This window comes from Chlorocebus sabaeus, chromosome 2, assembly GCF_047675955.1.
Source record: "Chlorocebus sabaeus isolate Y175 chromosome 2, mChlSab1.0.hap1, whole genome shotgun sequence".
NCBI lineage: Eukaryota > Metazoa > Chordata > Mammalia > Primates > Cercopithecidae > Chlorocebus > Chlorocebus sabaeus.
Window position 1 is genome coordinate 99,713,340 of NC_132905.1, and position 17,368 is coordinate 99,730,707.

The 17,368-nt window shown below is 55.7% G+C and overlaps 1 protein-coding gene across 24 annotated transcripts in view; it reads left to right on the plus strand.

Moving 5' to 3' along the window:
• PCBP3 (poly(rC) binding protein 3) overlaps positions 1–17,368 on the plus strand; it is a 284,849-nt gene that overhangs the window by 227,681 nt on the left and 39,800 nt on the right. For 23 of the 24 annotated variants that reach the window (XM_037984953.2, XM_073011254.1, XM_037984957.2 and 20 more), the window contains 4 exons: positions 10,230–10,384; positions 12,453–12,476; positions 13,447–13,479; positions 13,830–13,946. In XM_037984953.2, coding sequence (XP_037840881.1) covers positions 10,230–10,384; positions 12,453–12,476; positions 13,447–13,479; positions 13,830–13,946 — 329 coding nt within the window. The remainder of the gene's footprint in view (positions 1–10,229; positions 10,385–12,452; positions 12,477–13,446; positions 13,480–13,829; positions 13,947–17,368) is intronic. The other variant, XM_073011273.1, reaches the window with a different exon arrangement.

Here is a 17,368-nt window from a genome sequence, read left to right on the forward strand (position 1 = left end):
ATTCTATTCTGTTTTCTCATTTGTTTAGAGTGTTCATGCTTGTTCGCTGAAGCATTTTTATGAAGGCTGCTTTCACCTCGTTGTCAGAGGATTCCGACAGCTCTGTCATCCTGGGGCTGACATTGTCCTTCATTCAGTTTGAGATCTTTTGGGTTCTTTGTATAACAGGTGATTTTCTGTTTGAAATTTGGACCTTCTGGATATTATGTTATGAAACTCTGGTTATATAAACCTTCTATTTAGCTGGCTGCTTCTGATACTTCTCCAGCAGGGGAAACAAGAGGTGAAAGTCCAGGCTTTCCACTCGGCCTCTGCTGGTACCAAGGGCAGAGGACGTGGTGAGGTGTGGAGGAGGCCTCGTTGCCGCTGGGCAGGGGTGGGAGCTCTGGGGCCCTGGAGGCCTGCGCAGAAACCTCCCTGCTCAGAGGAGGGGGCTCCCTCATCACTGCCCCCGCATCGCCTCCACTGACACCAGGGGGCAAGGACCCACCACCTGCGGGGATGAGAGCCCCTGTCCCTGCTCAGCCTGCTCTGAAGCCACCCCAGCGTGGGGTTCGGGAGCCTCTTGACAGCCTGGTGAGGGTGGAGGTCTAGGCTCCGTATGCGGCCTTTGCTGCCTGGGTGGGGAGGGGCATCGTGTCCTCCGTGGTGCCTGGTGGAATAAAGGAGCTGCTGCTCCACATTTCCAGCCTCACTGCACTGACCCTTCGGCTGGAGAGAGCAGACTTTTGTTGGGGCCCTTTTCTTGTCTGTGCCTGTTGGCATTTCCGGCTTGCCAGCTTTTCCACTTCCAAGTCTGAGAGACACAGAGAAAGCCCAGGGGGTTCACCACCATGCCGTTCCCTGGCTGCCGTGCTCCCTGGCTAGTCTACCTTCCCTACGCATTTCAGTCTTCTTGTGTTTGTTGTGGATACAATATCCAGGCTCTTCTGTTGTATTTAGCAGGAAGGATTGGAAAGCGCTTGTGTGCTCCATTTCCCAGAAGCAGCAGCCTTGCCACTCCTTTTGTGCATGTGGCATCTGAGAGCACAGATGCCGGAGCTGCGGGGGCTGCCCCAGCTTTGCCTTGCTCAGCTGTGTCCCCAGTGCAGGCCCTCCAGCCTCTCTAGCGTCAGTCCTTCCGTCTGTAAGACAGGGTGATGGTGGCTCCACACCTCATTCAGTTAGAGGGACAAGTAAAGGCATCAGCAGACACCAGCTGCTGAGGACAGGCCCAGCCAGAAGCAGACAGGAGCTCCTTGGTGTGAGGGACACTGTCACTAGTGGCCTCGTTACCCAACTGTGCACACGTTGGTGCTGGTTTCCAGTGGGCACCCAGGCAAATAGCGTCGCCATTCCGGGCACTTACTTTTTGAATGTCTATGCCCTTTTTTGTGGGAGGAGAAATTTCTGCAAACATAATTTTCTAGTTTAAAGATGGCAAGTATTTTAGGCTATTGGTACATTCTGCCAGGTTGCCCTGTGTAGAGGCTGCAACTGCTACACACTCTCCAGGCTTCCCAGAGAGCCCTGGCTTTGTGACAACCTCACTGTTGTCACTGCTGCTCTTATCGATAGACGTCTAGTAGCAACCCACAGCGAAGAGAGATGAGCCAGACTCTGGAAGGTTGGGCCGCCTTTCCCCGACCTGCCCTTGCAGCTGTGCCTGCAGCTCTGTCCTCCGGGGATGGCCCTGCATCGCTGCTGACCCATGGGCATTTCCGGAGGGGGGCAACAGTTCTCAGGGTCTCCCCTCAGGAGCACTGGGGTCCCCACACTCTGCTGGGTACCTGTCCTGGCCGTGTACAAATCCCAGGGAGGCTGCACAGGGCAGAGGTCTCCCGTAGCTGAGCCCTGCTCTGAGCCTGGGCCCTCCTTCTGCTCCTGCAGCTCTTCTGTGTCACCTGTTTCTGTTACTTTAATAATGACAGGTCCTTTCTTGGGAAGGCACCTTGCTTTACCTGTTTTTCTTCAAGGACAGCACAGAGCCTAAAGCTTAGTGACTGCCTAGGAAATATTTGTGAAAATAAGTTATTAATTAAGAACTGGTGTTACCTCCAGGGTGCAAATGCAATCTTCTCCTTGCATTTATGGGTGCCTGCAGGTGGGAACCAGGGCTGGAGAAGCCCACCCTGCTCCTGTAGTACCACCTCCCACACCACAGCAGGGTGGACTGGCCCCTCACCCACCCAGTGTCTCCCAGCCGGGGCCGCCCACACACCACCGTATGCAGCACCTTCCCCGTGGCAGACACCTGCTCCGGGGCAGGGCCCTGCTCCACAGTGACACGGCGTGTGATACCACAGGCAGCTCTCCTCCCGCCAGCCTCCTGTGTGCAGCTTCAGTGCTTTTAGACTTGCCATTGGAGCTGAATTCTTAAATCCATTGTGGGTTTTGAGTGAAGCTGAAATGAATAAACACATGTTACACACGTGGACAGTATCTATACATGAAACGATTATAAGGTTTGCATGTTAAATTAGCCTTTGTATGTTAGCTTCCTAAATATACCTTTATGAGCTCAATACCACTTTGCCATAAGCAAGTAAGTAAAGAAAGAAATCTTGCATTCTGGCCTGTGCACTGTTGCACGACTGGAGCTGCGTTGATGCCCTAATCCTGGGTCTGTTTCATCTTTGGAGACAAAGAGTGATGTGTGTGGGAGTAGAGGTTCAGGCAGGAGCACTCACAGGGGCTTCAGAGATGGTGGAGTGGAGAGAGGAGCTGTGCCTGTTAAATGTAAGCGCCCCAAGCTGCCATGAGCTGCGTGCGTGCGGGCCAGCAGCCTCTGATGTGCGCTTCCTCTGACTGCAGAAATCATTAAGTCACATCAAGCCTGGGGCCCATTTAGAAGCTGTCAGGACCATCTTTACTGTTTCCTGATGCCTCCATTGTGAAGACCCAACCCACCTCTGAATGCAGGAACAGCACCTGTGCTTTCTGGCAGGCACAGCTCAGAGCAGGAAACCTGGTCTCCACCTTTGGCAGACAGCAACGGTCCAGGCAGTGTGGTCGCCTGGCATCCCTTCCTCCCCTCCTCGTGGCCAGGGCCACGGCCAGCCTCCTTCTCCCTTCTTCCACAGCCCACCCTTGGGAAAGGATGCTCTGGAGTTAGAGGCAGGGGAGCTTCGGGCCTGGTTGCGTCTCTCCCTAGCCTGGGGACGTTTGAACAGTTCCTGAGTCTCTTCCCATGGCTCTTGCAGCAGTACCTTGAGGTGGCTACAGATGTTTGTTGCCGTGAGTGCTGCTCAGCCCTCGGGGCGGTCCATCCGCCTGTGGCACTGGTGTCCAGGGAAGAGCATTCAAGTACCTGGAGATTTCACTTGCCGTTTCTGATCCCCCCCAGATTCTCTCCAACATGACATTAAAGAAAAGATACTTTTGAAAACCAAAGGGAGCTTTTAGAAGTCAGCATAGCTCCGAGACGGAGGCCTGTTTCTGCTCTGTCTTGGAGCTGAGAGTGGCTCCAATCAGCCACCCCGTTCCTCCAGTAGCCGTAAGTAAGGAGTGCTGTGTCGCTGACCTGAGAACTTGGCCCACCCAGGGGCCTGGATTGTGTCTGTCACTGCCGGGGGTGGGAGATGTGGCCTCGCAGCTGTCACAGGGACAGTTTCCACCGGCTCCTCTGCCATGGGAGAGGATGGAGCAGACAGGCCATGAGGCCAGCATGCGAGCACGTGGAGGGGTCCTGCCTGGCGGCACCCTGCAGCTAGATAGCACTGCACGCCCGCTGGCCAGCACTGAAAAGGCTGACTGGACCAGGTGTTGGCAGGGCGTGGAGGAGCTGGAGCTCTGTGCACTGCTGAGGGAATATAGATAATGGAACCTGGAACTCTGTGCACTGCTGAGGGGAATATAGATAATAGAACCTGGAACTCTGTACGCTGCTGAGGGGAATATAGATAATAGAACCTGGAACTCTGTGTGCTGCTGAGGGGAATATAGATAATAGAACCTGGAACTCTGTACACTGCTGAGGGAATACAGATAATAGAACCTGGAACTCTGTGCACTGCTGAGGGGAATATAGATAATAGAACCTGGAACTCTGTGCACTGCTGAGGGGAATATAGATAATAGAACCTGGAACTCTGTGCACTGCTGAGGGGAATATAGATAATAGAACCTGGAACTCTGTGCACTGCTGAGGGAATATAGATAATAGAACCTGGAACTCTGTACACTGCTGAGGGGAATGTAGATAATAGAACCTGGAACTCTGTACACTGCTGAGGGGAATATAGATAATAGAACCTGGAACTCTGTACACTGCTGAGGGAATATAGATAATAGAACCTGGAACTCTGTGCACTGCTGAGGGAATATAGATAATAGAACCTGGAACTCTGTACACTGCTGAGGGAATATAGATAATGGAACCTGGAACTCTGTACACTGCTGAGGGGAATATAGATAATAGAACCTGGAACTCTGTGCACTGCTGAGGGAATATAGATAATGGAACCTGGAACTCTGTGCACTGCTGAGGGGAATATAGATAATAGAACCTGGAACTCTGTGCACTGCTGAGGGGAATATAGATAATAGAACCTGGAACTCTGTGTGCTGCTGAGGGAATATAGATAATAGAACCTGGAGCTCTGTGCACTGCTGAGGGAATATCGATAATGGAACCTGGAACTCTGTGCACTGCTGAGGGGATTTAGATAATAGAACCTGGAACCCTGCACTGCTGAGGGAATATAGATAACAGAACCTGGAACCCTGCACTGCTGAGGGGTTGTAGATAGTGGAACCGCTGTGCCGTGGCCTTGAACAGTTTCTTAGGACGTTCCGCGTGCAGCTACCACAGGATCCCGCCGTTCTACTCCTAGGTGGTACCTGCAGGAAATGAATGTGCTTCCTTGAGAAGAACTGTGCACAGATGTCCAGAGCAGCTTTATTTGGGTAGCTCCCCTTGGAAACAGCTCGAATGTTCTTCACTGGGTGAATGGAAACCAGCGGTGGTATTTTCCCACAGTGGAATTCTAAACAGAAAGGAACGCTGATACGCTCAGCAGCATGGATACATCTTCAGTAAATACCGAGAAAGAGAAGCCAGACACAAAAGAATACTTACGACGTGATTCCATTTGTATCGACTTCTGAAAGTCCCAGAGTCTATAGTGACCACATGTGGGTGATTGTCGGGGGGCAGTGGCAGGTGCAGTGGGAGCAAGGACCGCGGGGGACCAAGGACTGCAGACTTCTGTGAGGCAGCTCCGGGTGTATACACGGGCAAGACTGTCACACTGTAGACTTTAAGTTTGTGCAGCCTATTAACAATCAATGATACCTTTGAAAGGCCACGGCGCCACATTACACACGCAAGGATAAATGGTGAGTCGGTCTACACTGCCGCGCGGGGCCATCAGAGCTCTCACTGGGCACCTGCTCCCCTGGCCCGGCCCCTCCTCCCACACAGCCCCTGGGCCTCCGCGCCCCTTTGACCTCAGGCGCCAGCCTCCTGGGTTGTGTCAGTTGTGTCGTGCCTGTCACCCAGTAGAAGCAGCCCCTGAGGCAGGACGTCCACACAGCCTGCATTCCACAGAGCCCCACCGGCCTAAAATCACACAGAGTCAGAATCTAATGTAAGGGGGGTTTATTCAAAGGTGGTTGGAGGCTGGCCCACCCGGAAACACCAACTCCAGAGGAATGGAGTCCGCCCTCGGAAGCAGGGAGGCGAAGGGTGCCCTCGGGCAGGTAGAGGCCGAGGGACTTTTAGCAGGATCGCGGCGTCCTTTGTACGAGGTGGGCGCAGTCACAGCGTTTGATGGGTGACGGGCAGGGCCTGTTTCGGGGAAGGGTACATTTAACCCGTCAGAGGGTCCGGCAGTCATGGTTTCCCGTCTTCTGGTCTAAGCAGTGCAGAAAACAGGGGAAGTTCATCTACAAGGGTCATGAACCAAGAAGGCCGGAGGTTTCTGCCCCTGGCGTTGGTTAATTCTCTCCAGTCATTGTGCAGAACCAGGAAACAGCGCATTAGTCCCTGGCCTGAGAAAGGGGAGCTGCAAGTGCACGTCAGGGGTGCAGTCCCATCTCTCACGGGGCATGAGGCACGGTCCTGTCTCTCACGGGGCTTAATGTCCCCAGACTGTGTTCGTGTTCACACCTGGGAGGAGGGGAAGCGGGCATGGTCTGTGCGGCAGGTCCACCCGATCCACAGGGCCTTGGATGAGGCGTCTCTGCAGCTGAGGCTGGCCCTGCCAGGACTGACCTCAAGGCTGTGGCTAAATTGGGCTCCCAGCACTGGCCCTGTGTCCTCTGTAAGGGGATCTGCACCCCAGATCTACGCACGGACTGTCCCCACCTCTAGGCCCCACGCTCAGCCCCCTTCAGCCTGTGTGTCCTCAGGGCACCTTCACTCCATCCACCTGGATCTCCCCATCTTAGTGACCGTCTCCACTGTGGGTGCCGAGACCCTGTCTGCTTCCGTAGCTATGCATCAGGGCCACTGTGTGAGCTGGAAGTTGGTGCAGGGAACTCTGGAGAAGGGAGGGAGTTCTGGGGAGGGGAACCATTACTAACAGGGAAGCCCCAGGAGGAGGGACCACCATGGAGCGAGGACTGAGCGCGGGAAGGAGGGTGTTCTAGGCCCGGGCAGGGCGGGAGTCTCGGGGGAGGAGAAGTGCCAGGGGCTTTTACCCTCAGGGCCTGTGGCAGTTGGAGGGTGGTGGATGAGGCCTTAGACTAAACTCTGAGAGAATGGGACTGTGGAGAGTTGTCTTGAGTGGGGAGGAGGGAGGGGGCTCTGTGTTGCTTTTTGGAGGCGTCCCTGGCACCTGTGACAGCAGGGGCTGGAGGGTGGGGCAGGACTTGGGGGCAGTGAGGGTGGAAGAGGGGACAGAAAAGCTCAGATTGTGCCTCACATGGTGGGTGGGGGCTGCTGGGTTTGTTAATGCATGGAATGGGGTAGGTCAGGAGTTGTGCTGGTCACATATGTCAAATGTGGGTGTCTGAAATCCCCATGGCCACAGCTATAGGCTGCATCCCCTGGGATCTGGGGTGCAGAGTGTGTTCTGGCCTGAGACACATCTGGGGGTGGTGGTCCACAGACCCCCTGGGCAAGTGCAGACAGTAGGGAGGAGGTGGGGACCCCGGGTGCAGATGCGGGGCAGGGGGAGGCAGGTGGGGACCCTGGGTATAGACAGGAAGGGAGGCAGGTGAGGGCTCTGGGTGCAGATGGGGCAGGGGGAGGCAGGTGAGGGTCCTGGGTATAGAAAGAAAGGGAGGCAGGTGAGGGCCTCGGGTATAGACAGGAAGGGAGGCAGGTGAGGGCCTCGGGTATAGACGGGAAGGGAGGCAGGTGAGGGCCCCGGGCATAGACAGGAAGGGAGGCAGATGAGGGCCCTGGGTGCAGATGGGGCAGGGGGAGGCAGGTGAAGGCCCCGGGTATAGATGGGAAGGGAGGCAGGTGAGGGCCCCGGGTATAGACAGGAAGGGAGGCAGGTGAGGGCCCTGGGTGCAGATGGGGCAGGGGGAGGCAAGTGAGGGCCCCGGGTATAGACAGGAAGGGAGGCAGGTGAGGACCCCGGGTATAGACAGGAAGGGAGGCAGGTGAGGACCCCGGGTATAGACGGGAAGGGAGACAGGTAAGGGCGCCGGGTATAGACGGGAAGGGAGGCAGGTGAGGGCCCCGGGTATAGACAGGAAGGGAGGCAGGTGAGGGCGCCGGGTGCAGACGGGGACGGGGATGAGGCGGTTGGGGGCCCAGGCCCTCACAGGATGACTGTGCCTGTCTCTTCTTTCCCTCCCATTGCATGGGCTAAAATGTGCTAAATCTCCAGCACTGGACGGGACAGAGGGAGGGACCTGGATGGACCAGAGCTCTGCCTGTTTCTGGAACACAGTGTGGGGAGGAGTGGGCAAGCCTCAGAACAGGCTCCATTCTGAGGAACAGCCAGTTGCATGGGGTCTTGGATGCCCATGGTCAGATCATGGGCTGCTGCAGGCTCCACTTCAGCCCTTCATTTCCTGGTAGCCACCAAACTGCCCCATGGACTCTGGGCAGATGGCCAATGTTAGCTGGGAAGGACAGCAGCAGCCGCAGAGGTGGCAGCAAGGCCAGGGCACTTTGCAGATGGCATGGACGGGCAGGTGCCCAGGGACAGCCAGAGAGCAGCTGACACCTCGTTCACCCTGGCCTTCCAAGTGGTCTGCAACTCTGGAAGCTGCTAACTGGAGCAGGGTAGGTCCTCTGGGGTCCTGGGCACTGAGTCCCAGGTGACCCGCACTGCACAGGACGGCGCCTCACTCACGCTGCCCTTGCAATAAAGAGGCGCTGGCTGCAGCTCGCTGGCCTGTGTGACTGATAGAGGCTGACAGCCTGGAGCCCCAAGCACCCCTGGCAGGAGCTGACCCACTTTCCCTTCCCTCGGCTGGAAACCTTGACATAACAGATGGCTGCAGGGCCCTGCTGTCCCTCTGATAGGGAGGAGAGTTTTTAATTAAAAAGGAGGCACGGAGCTCCAGAGCAGCCACACCAAGATCCAGTCCATGTGTGCTGGTCCATCGGCACCCACAGGTAAAAGGCTGCAGCCGGGCTTATCTCGGTGCCCGTGTGTGCACAGAGGTGCTTACTGGGCCATGCCATGCATTGGAACTGATACTCTTCTCTCTTTTCTGAGACCTTTCTACACGAATGCACTACTTACAATGAGTCACCGAAGCAATGGCATGAGCTGTGCTGTCCAGCAGAGCTGTCCGTGGTGCCAGAAACGGCCTCTCTGCTTTTCCCCTGGCAGCTGCCGCTGCCCACACAAGACCGTTTGGCACTTCAAATGTGCTTGTGGATGTTTAGTTTTAAACTGAAAAAGCCACATGTGGCCGATGTGCTACACAGTGAAACGAGAGCGTTCGTATGCAAGGATGATCTTCAGAACCCTTTGTGCTACGTGAAGTCCTCGTTAAATGCAACGTGAAAATCCTTGTCCTTCAAAGTGTCATTTTATTACAAATAATAATGTAATAAAATTATAAATTAATACAAATAATATTACAGATAACAATTTGTAGTAAAATTAAACTAATTTTGTGATAGTCTGAGTGTGTTGATGAAGTGACCTATACATGCGTTTTTAAGCACAGTAAGCACGGGTGTAGACAGCGTCAGCGCGGGTGTAGACAGCATGTCACTTTGTCAGTGCAGAGGTGCGTCCGTGGCTGTGGCTCCACCCCGACACCTGTGGCTGCTCTTTGCAGATCCTCCTTACACACCACACAGGCAGTTGGATGGGCTTTGCCTCTGTGTTATCTTTGTGTTTTTCTTTTAGCATATTTTTAACAGAACTATTTTATTGAAAAAAAAGCCCTTTGTCCCATCTTTTAACCCATAGCCTCTTCTTCTGTGTGAACCGGTTGAATCAAAGGGCAGTGTCCAGGCAGCTCAATTATGGTGGGGGGTGCGGCTTCACAGGGTTCTGTTCCTGGTGGATTTTGCGAGGCAGCCCCCCTGGGTGAGGTGTTGCCCTTCAGGGAAGGACTCGGTGTGGAACTGACTCTGCAGAGCCCAGTTCCTCAGAGCAGGGTCCCCACCGTGCCGCACAAAGTCGCCCTGACTGTTGCACGAGCTCCTCACCTTCACTACCATCATTCTTTGCTGGTCAATCATAAAATGAGGCCTTAATTTTGCCCAGTGGGCTCCGTCAGTTCGCTGAATGACAGTGCACAGCAGTGACACAATGACTGCAGACAGCGCTGTGTGCGTGGAAGGCACTTGCCGAGAACTGCCAGGGACACCAGCTGTTTGGCAGCTTAGTTGACAGAGACTAAGTCACATGAGAGCATGAGGGGATGAGGATGGCAGGCTCGGGATGTGAAGGGCCGGCTCCCACACCCTGGCGAGGGGACTCTGGCACCCTGCAACCGTGTGTTGAGGCCACAGCAGAAGCAGGGGGGCAGAGCTGCAGGGCGCTGGGCCTATGAGATGCAAGTCCCCAGGGCCTCACAGGGGTAGCTCCTGCCAGTCTCTGGCTGCTGAGAGAGGTGCTCCTATGAGCCTGGGCAGATGCAGACCTTGGCCAGGAGCTGCGGTGGCCTGCCCAGTGTCAGGAGGGAGGTAGCCGTAGGGCCTCCCTGGAGACCTCTCCCAAGGCCCTCCCCTGAACTCCTGCGTACCCTGTGCCAAGCATGCGAGGCCTGGTCAGCACGTGGCAGGTGGGCAACCCCTTCCCACTGCCACCCAGGAGGCCCCTGGATGTGCATGGGCCATGAGACTCTTCTCTAGCAGCAGCTGTGCCTTCTCTCTCCAGGTGACGCCTTCTGGGCCCCATCTGTCCTTCCTCACAGCACCCTCAGCGCCTTAAGCCACCACCCCCAGCCACAATTTGGCAGAAGGATGGAGTCCAAGGTCTCAGAAGGTGGCCTGAACGTGACCCTTACCATCCGCCTGCTGATGCATGGAAAGGTAAGAGGAGCCGCCACTGGCACTGTAGGAAAGGCGGCCGCAGCAGACAGAACCTGATACTGCCTGGGTCTTTGGATCATTTTTTAATCTTATTTTAAGCAATCTCAAACTTACAAAGCAGTTATAGGTACAGCCCCTTTGAGACTCAGTGCCAACCTGATACCTCCTGCATGTTTCCTACCAACAGGGACCTTCTCCAGCACAGCCACACACAGCCATCCGTGTCAGGGCACCCACACGGATGCATTCCTACCCCTGGCTCCCTTCATAGCGGCTGCACAGCATCCCCTGGTGCTGTCTCGAGTCCCTTCCACTTGGAGTAGATGGTTGGCTTTGACTCTGCGGTTGACACTTTGCAGTGTGTGTGCAGCACCTGTGCCTTGGTCTAGGTCTCCTGGCCGTTGGCAGGAACACAGCAGCAGCTTTGCCCCGGGGTGTGCCTGTTGCCGCTCGCAGGAAACTCCTCAGACTTTCAGAGCATGTTTCTATCCTCTGGGAGTCGGGTTGCTATGTTCTTCCCCGGCTCATCCTTCCGTGACCATGTGATTTGCTCCGATGCCCTCGCTGCCCTGCTTTGGCCAGAACCCCAAGGCCTGACAAGTCCCCGTTCCTACAGCCCCATCCTGCTCTCTGCTTATCTTGTCCTCCTTGTCCCAGGCCTGGAACCAGCCACTCCCTCAGTAGCTCCTGTATGTGGCGGCATGTTCTGGAAGCCAGGGCGCGTGGTGTTCCTGGGCTGCTGTGGGTCCCGGGCTGCACCTCCGCAGAGCACTTCCTTCCATGTTCCGCTCCCTATATGGAACCCCAGTTCCAGCCCCACAGCACAGGGTCCCCCAGTTCTTCCTGCCTCAGGTGTGCACCATGAGGAATCCAGCTGCCAGTATCTGTGTGTGGCCTCCCTCCAGGAGGAGGCTGGCGGAGGCTCTGGGCTCTAGCCCACAGCACTGGCACATCCTAGGTTTCCAGAAGACAGCCTCCTCCTGAGGGAAGGTGGTGGTGCCCACACCCAGAGCGTTCATTCCTGCAGTGGAGACAGAGGGACCTGCCTCTCCGACTGTGCGTGTCAGGAGCCAAGGCCCCATGGTAGATGAGGCTCTGTGAGGCCAGGTGCACAGCCCCATCGCCAGCAGCAGTGGCCATGCCACCCAGCTGCACTCTGTGGGGGAGGTGCCCTGGTTGACAGGGGCTCCTCCTTGTGTCCAGTGTCCCTCTTCCTCCACGGACCCCTCTGCACACCATCCTCACAGCCTCCCTCTCCCTCCACGGACCCCTCTGCACACCATCCTCACAGCCTCCCTCTCCCTCCACGGACCCCTCTGCACACCATCCTCACAGCCTCCCTCTCCCTCCACGGACCCCTCTGCACACCATCCTCACAGCCTCCCTCTCCCTCCACGGACCCCTCTGCACGCTGTCCTCACAGCCTCCCTCTCCCTCCACAGGCCCCTCTGCACACCGTCCTTACAGCCTCACAGAGTCACCATTGCTGGCCCTGCTTCAGGTGACAGGCCACAGTAGCACCTGTCAGCTCCGTCCCGCTGCTGGACAGGGAGATACCGGGCCACTCAGCACAGCGGGGAGTGTGTGTCCCAAAACCACCTCGGGCTCACCATCAGAACTGTGGCAGCATCTTCCAGCATTCCTTTTAACAGGCTGCCTTTTAAATAGCAGTCATGGAGCACTGGCAGTGCTAAGTTTTATTTGAGTCACACAATTGAAGGAGGCTTTATTTTTCACGCATTTCTTCCAGGGTTTCCTGGTAGCCTGAGTGCGTAGGTGATGCCCCCTGAGTTATTTATCGGGGACAGGCAGCTGCCCTCCCCTGGGGCACTTCGAGTCAGCCCATCTCTGGCCTGGTCAGGTGGGTGCGAAGGAAGCCCCGGCTCAGGGCCTCTGTATAGGCAGCCTGGCTTGTACACACACCCACCCTGCCCCCACCGCCGGCAGATTCTGAATTCTCCCTTCTTCACTCACACAGGGAAGGTAGGCAGGTTTCGGCAATGTCTGCCTCCGGTGTTTTCCTCCTCCTGCTCTATGACATCATCTTTCTGTGATTTTTTTCCTGCAGGAAGTTGGAAGCATCATTGGGAAGGTAATTTTGATTGAATCTCTGCCTCTCTTGGGGTCTCTGTAAGGGGATGGTGAGGATGGCAGCCTCCTTGGGTGCTAGGTGGCACCCAGTAGGTGCGCCTTTCCCAGTAGGTGGGTGGTCTGTGTTCCATGAAGTCAGGACCCCAGAGGTGTCACTTTTATGCTGTGTGATATTGAAGCTGGTCCCTGGCTCTGTGCAGCCTGAGGGGAAGGGGTTCTCCCCAGCTGGTCGCCTCGCTGCCCCCTGCCCGTGGCCTTGGTGGCCAGCCCTTCTTTCCCAGTTGAAGACCCCACAAAGAATGATTTCTCACGCGTTCTTCAGACGGCTGTGTAGTCTGGGTGGTCTCCAGGAGTGCCAGTGAGGCAGCAGCCCCCAGACACTTCCTTTCCAAATCAGGGCTGGCCCAGGGGAAGTAAGGCCCAGTTTGGAAGTCTGCTGCCCCGGGAGGCTGAGCAGTGAGGGCCACCTCCCCATCTTTGTCACATTTCACCACCTCCAGGGGTCCTGTGTCCTTCCCCTCAGTCCCACCATGGGGGCGCCTCTAGTAGGTCATTGTCCCAGCTTCCTCCCAAGCGCTTGAGAAGGCGCATCTCCGAGAGTCACCACCTCCGGGAGGGCGAGCCAGAGCGCAGCCGGCCATGTGGGGCGCCTGAGGGCACACACACTGCCACGTGCCACGAGTGAGCTGCCATGGGGAGTCAGGTCAGACCTGCACCACCCTTGCAAGCTGTGTGCCCGTAGGTGGGTGCACGTGCCTTCCTGGGCCTCAGTTTCCCATCCGAAATGTCCGCCAGGGCGTGATGGGCATGCAGCCTGGCCTTCTCAGTGGAGAGGCTGGTTTGCTCCTCCAGTGCAGGTGGGAGGCTCTGCGGTGCGGGCACATGGCCAGGCCACGCCCCACCCACCCTGGTCACATTGTCCTCAGTGCCAAAGGGACGCCTTTTCCTTATTGTCTAAATCTTTATTCCAGAAAGGAGAAACTGTGAAGAAGATGCGTGAGGAGGTGAGTGTGGTGGGTCCTCACCTGTCTGCAGCCATTCCTGGGTGGGCAGGGAGGGTCCCCAGGCTCTGCCCCTGCCGACATCCTGCCTGTGCTCTCGGCCGGGGCCTGTGGGGAGTGCAGTGCAGAGCCTCTTTCCCCCTACTCAGGCCTCCTGTGCTTCCCTGTGGGGAAGGAATCCGTTGAATTCCTTTTGCTAATTAAAATTTCCTTGTAAAGGAGATTGTTGAGAAGCATTTTACTGTTCAGTCGTGGTTTGCCAGTCAGCGGACAGAGGCATGTGTTTGTGTCAATTGTCAACGGACTTTGGCCCCCGGCCCACTGGCCCAAGGGTTTCTCTGCTCTCACCCTAGAGTGGTGCGAGGATCAACATCTCAGAGGGAAACTGCCCAGAGAGGATTGTGACCATCACAGGCCCCACAGACGCCATCTTCAAGGCCTTTGCCATGATCGCATACAAGTTTGAGGAGGTAACCTGCACCTCGGGCACCTTGGCCAGCCTGGCGGGGGCGGGCCTGGTCCCAGCTGGCTCCCTGGGCCTTCTCCCCTGTACCTGGACTAGGGGATGCCCCAGCCCGCCCAGGCAGCCCCATAACCACACTCACCTCCTTTACCTCCCAGGGCCTCTCCCCAGCTCTGGTTCACCCAGTCAGGGGCCAGTGTCCCTCTGTCCTTCTGAAGCCAGCTACTCCCGGCTGTGTGCCTTAAGCCTTAAGTCCACCTCCCTCAGCTTCCCCAGACCCTGCCCTGGGGCACCTAGCATGGCCTCAGAACACCCCACCCTTCCCCCCGGGGCACGCAGCCTGGCTGACCCTCAGGCCCCACCAGCACCTCCAGCCTCCAGCCAGCTCTGCCACATGGCTCGTGACGAAGCCCTGGCTGGCACAGCCCTGGTCCTCAGCCACACAGCACCATGCCTCTGGGCCCCCCATGAGAGCTGATGTAGCCTGGCTTAGATATGGACGGTAAAGGTAGAGACCATCCGTGTTGGTGGTTATGAGACAGAGAGAGACAGAGACAGAGAGAGACAGAGAGACAGAGAGAGACAGAGACAGAGAGAGAGAAACAGAGGGAGAGAGAGGCAGAGGGAGACAGAGAGAGAGAAACAGACAGAGACAAGAGAGAGAGACAGAGAGCGAGGGGGCGAGAGAAAGAAAGAACAGCACTTCTGTGTATTCTGTCATTGAGTGAAATGATAATGTCTTCTATATGTTTCTAATTTTCTTGAAATTGCTGGAAGTTAGAGGTGCATTTAGTGTCTTTGAGGGGTGACCATTAAGTAATGAGGTGCACTTTGTGGGAATAAGCAAAGAGCCCTCCAAGGGAGAATGGGCAGAGGCTCTTTAGTTTTCAAAGCTGGCCATGGTGGTGGTCGGTGCCATCTTCTGTGCTTGGCAGAGACTCAAAGTCAGGCAGGAGGGGGAACTTGGGAGTGGGAGAGGAGAGGAGGGATGTGCCCTGGGGGAGGCCGTGGGGCTAGAAGTGGGGCATCCCATGTGACTGGTTGGGGGAGTGTGCGAGGCCTTTTCCAGTGGGTCCTGAGTTGGAACTGGGGACGCACATGAGGGAAGCTGACTGTTCAGGGCCGAGTGCAGCAGAGGCTGTGGCCTGGCCTCCAGGGCTGGACGCTGCAGACACTGGGGCCAGTGTTCCCCTATCCTAGGTGGCCTGGCCACTGTCTGGAGGTTGTTTCTTAGTTTCCCCTTTTAGCTACTCTCTCATGTGCAAGAGGATAGCCAGTTCAGGAAGGGCTAGAGAGCCAGGCCATGCTGCTTGGGGATGGTTCAGTTGCCGTTTTGGTCAGCTGTGCTGCGGGGTCCTCTGGATCTTTCTGTTGCTGAGTCATCCTGGCCATTGTCTGACGGGAGACTGATGGAATGCATCAGACCAGCATCGTGACACCAAGACAGAAACAAGAACAACCGAGTCCCCGGACAGTGGTGAGACCAAGAGCGCTGTTACCCAACCCAAGGCAAGAGGACACATCCCACAGCCATGAGAACCAGCCTTGGAGAGCCTCATAGCCATGAGGACCAGCCTTGGAGAGCCTCATAGCCATGAGGACCAGCCTTGGAGAGCCTCATAGCCATGAGGATCAGCCTTGGAGAGCCTCATAGCCATGAGGACCAGCCTTGGAGAGCCTCATAGCCATGAGGACCAGCCTTGGAGAGCCTCATAGCCATGAGGACCAGCCTTGGAGAGCCTCATAGCCATGAGGACCAGCCTTGGAGAGCCTCATAGCCATGAGGACCAGCCTTGGAGAGCCTCATAGCCATGAGGACCAGCCTTGGAGAGCCTCATAGCCATGAGGACCAGCCTTGGAGAGCCTCATAGCCATGAGGACCAGCCTTGGAGAGCCTCGTGGCCGCTCCTTAGGATGCTGGGCAGCCCGCTCCTGGGACCTTCACTCTACAGGTGACATGTGCAGTGGCACAGACGCCAGCATGGCTTGCCAGCAAGAAACCTGCAGAAAAGCAATTACCCACCGCTGCTTATGCCAACACATCTTCCACCCAGGGCAGGCGGTGTCCCGAATAACTTCTGCCGGAGTTGGCGATGCGTTTCTGACCGCAGTTTCTGCCTGTGTGATTCCCACTGTGGGAGACACTCAGTCATCCCTCCCACAGGGTACACAAATAATCACAGGTGGCCTGGTTTTGGAACTTAAGTTTGAGTCAGAATTTCCAGCTGTGGAGATTATAGAATTAGGATCTTTGTGTACAAAGAAGTCTCAGGATACCTTTCCTAAGGTGTCTGAGTTATTCATCTGAGGCCAGCAGGGCCTGGTGACTGGCCCCAAGGAAGCAGTGTCTGGTGGAGGCATATGGAGACCGGGGAAGGGCTGTGGCTCAGGCCAAGAGGTTAGAACCGAGGCCTGTGCCCTCCAGCTTCAGTTGGGACCTGTCTTTGTTTCTCCCTCATGGCCAGTGTTTAACGGCTGGTTGCCCTATGCAGGTTGCTGAATTTAAGTTTCAAATGACCTGGGGACTGATTAGTAAACTTTAATAATTGGTTGCTTTTCTAGGAGAAAGGGATGCTAGCAAAGTCACAGGTGATTTGTTTAGAGTCAGTTGTCCATGTAGATGCAAGCAGAAAGCATCAGCTGTCATCTCTCAGGGTCCCATTTGATGAAATTGGCATGTCTTGAGATTTTCCTCCCTGGGGCCTGGTGGTGGGCGGTGTGTCCAGTAGTCAGTGAGAGTGAGGGCAGTGGTTACTGTTTGGGATAATCAAGAATGGCATTAGAATGAATATGTGTTAACCTAACAATTATCATAAAGTGAAAAGAAAATAGAAAAGGGACCGTCACCAGAGGTGGATGACAACCAGGGGCCCGTGGAGAATGAGAGGGAGAGTGATTAAATGTAAGCAGATGAAAAAGGAAACAAATCAGACAGAGGTCTTGTCAGGACATCTAAGCAGAAACTGGCCCTTGTCCAAGGTCTTCGGCTTGCAGGAAGGTCTCAGATCAGCCGTCTGTTTCTGAAGAATGGCTGCCTCTAGAGGATCTCAGAGAACCTCAGTTTGAGGTCCTGTATGGGAGTCATTTTCTGGTTGTGTGGAATTCTGAATCGCCACTTTGGCTGTGAAATGTGAAACCAAGGACTGATTCCTTGGAGTTTCACTGCTGGATTTGTTAGCAGTACCTGGTAAGGCCCCTTCCAATGAGGTTAGAGAAACAGATTTTCTCTGATGTCCCTTCCAATAGACAAAATCTCCTGGTTGAAGAACCTAAGGAGGATGTTTGGGAAGATGTCGTGGGAAGCAGCCGTAACCCACGCTATTACGTAGGTTACGTAGGGCTGTGCTGAGTGCTCTGCAGTCTGCCATCTCTGCCTGCAGCAGGACAGAATCGAGTATCAGGAATCCCTAAAGGTACAAGCCCTCCAGT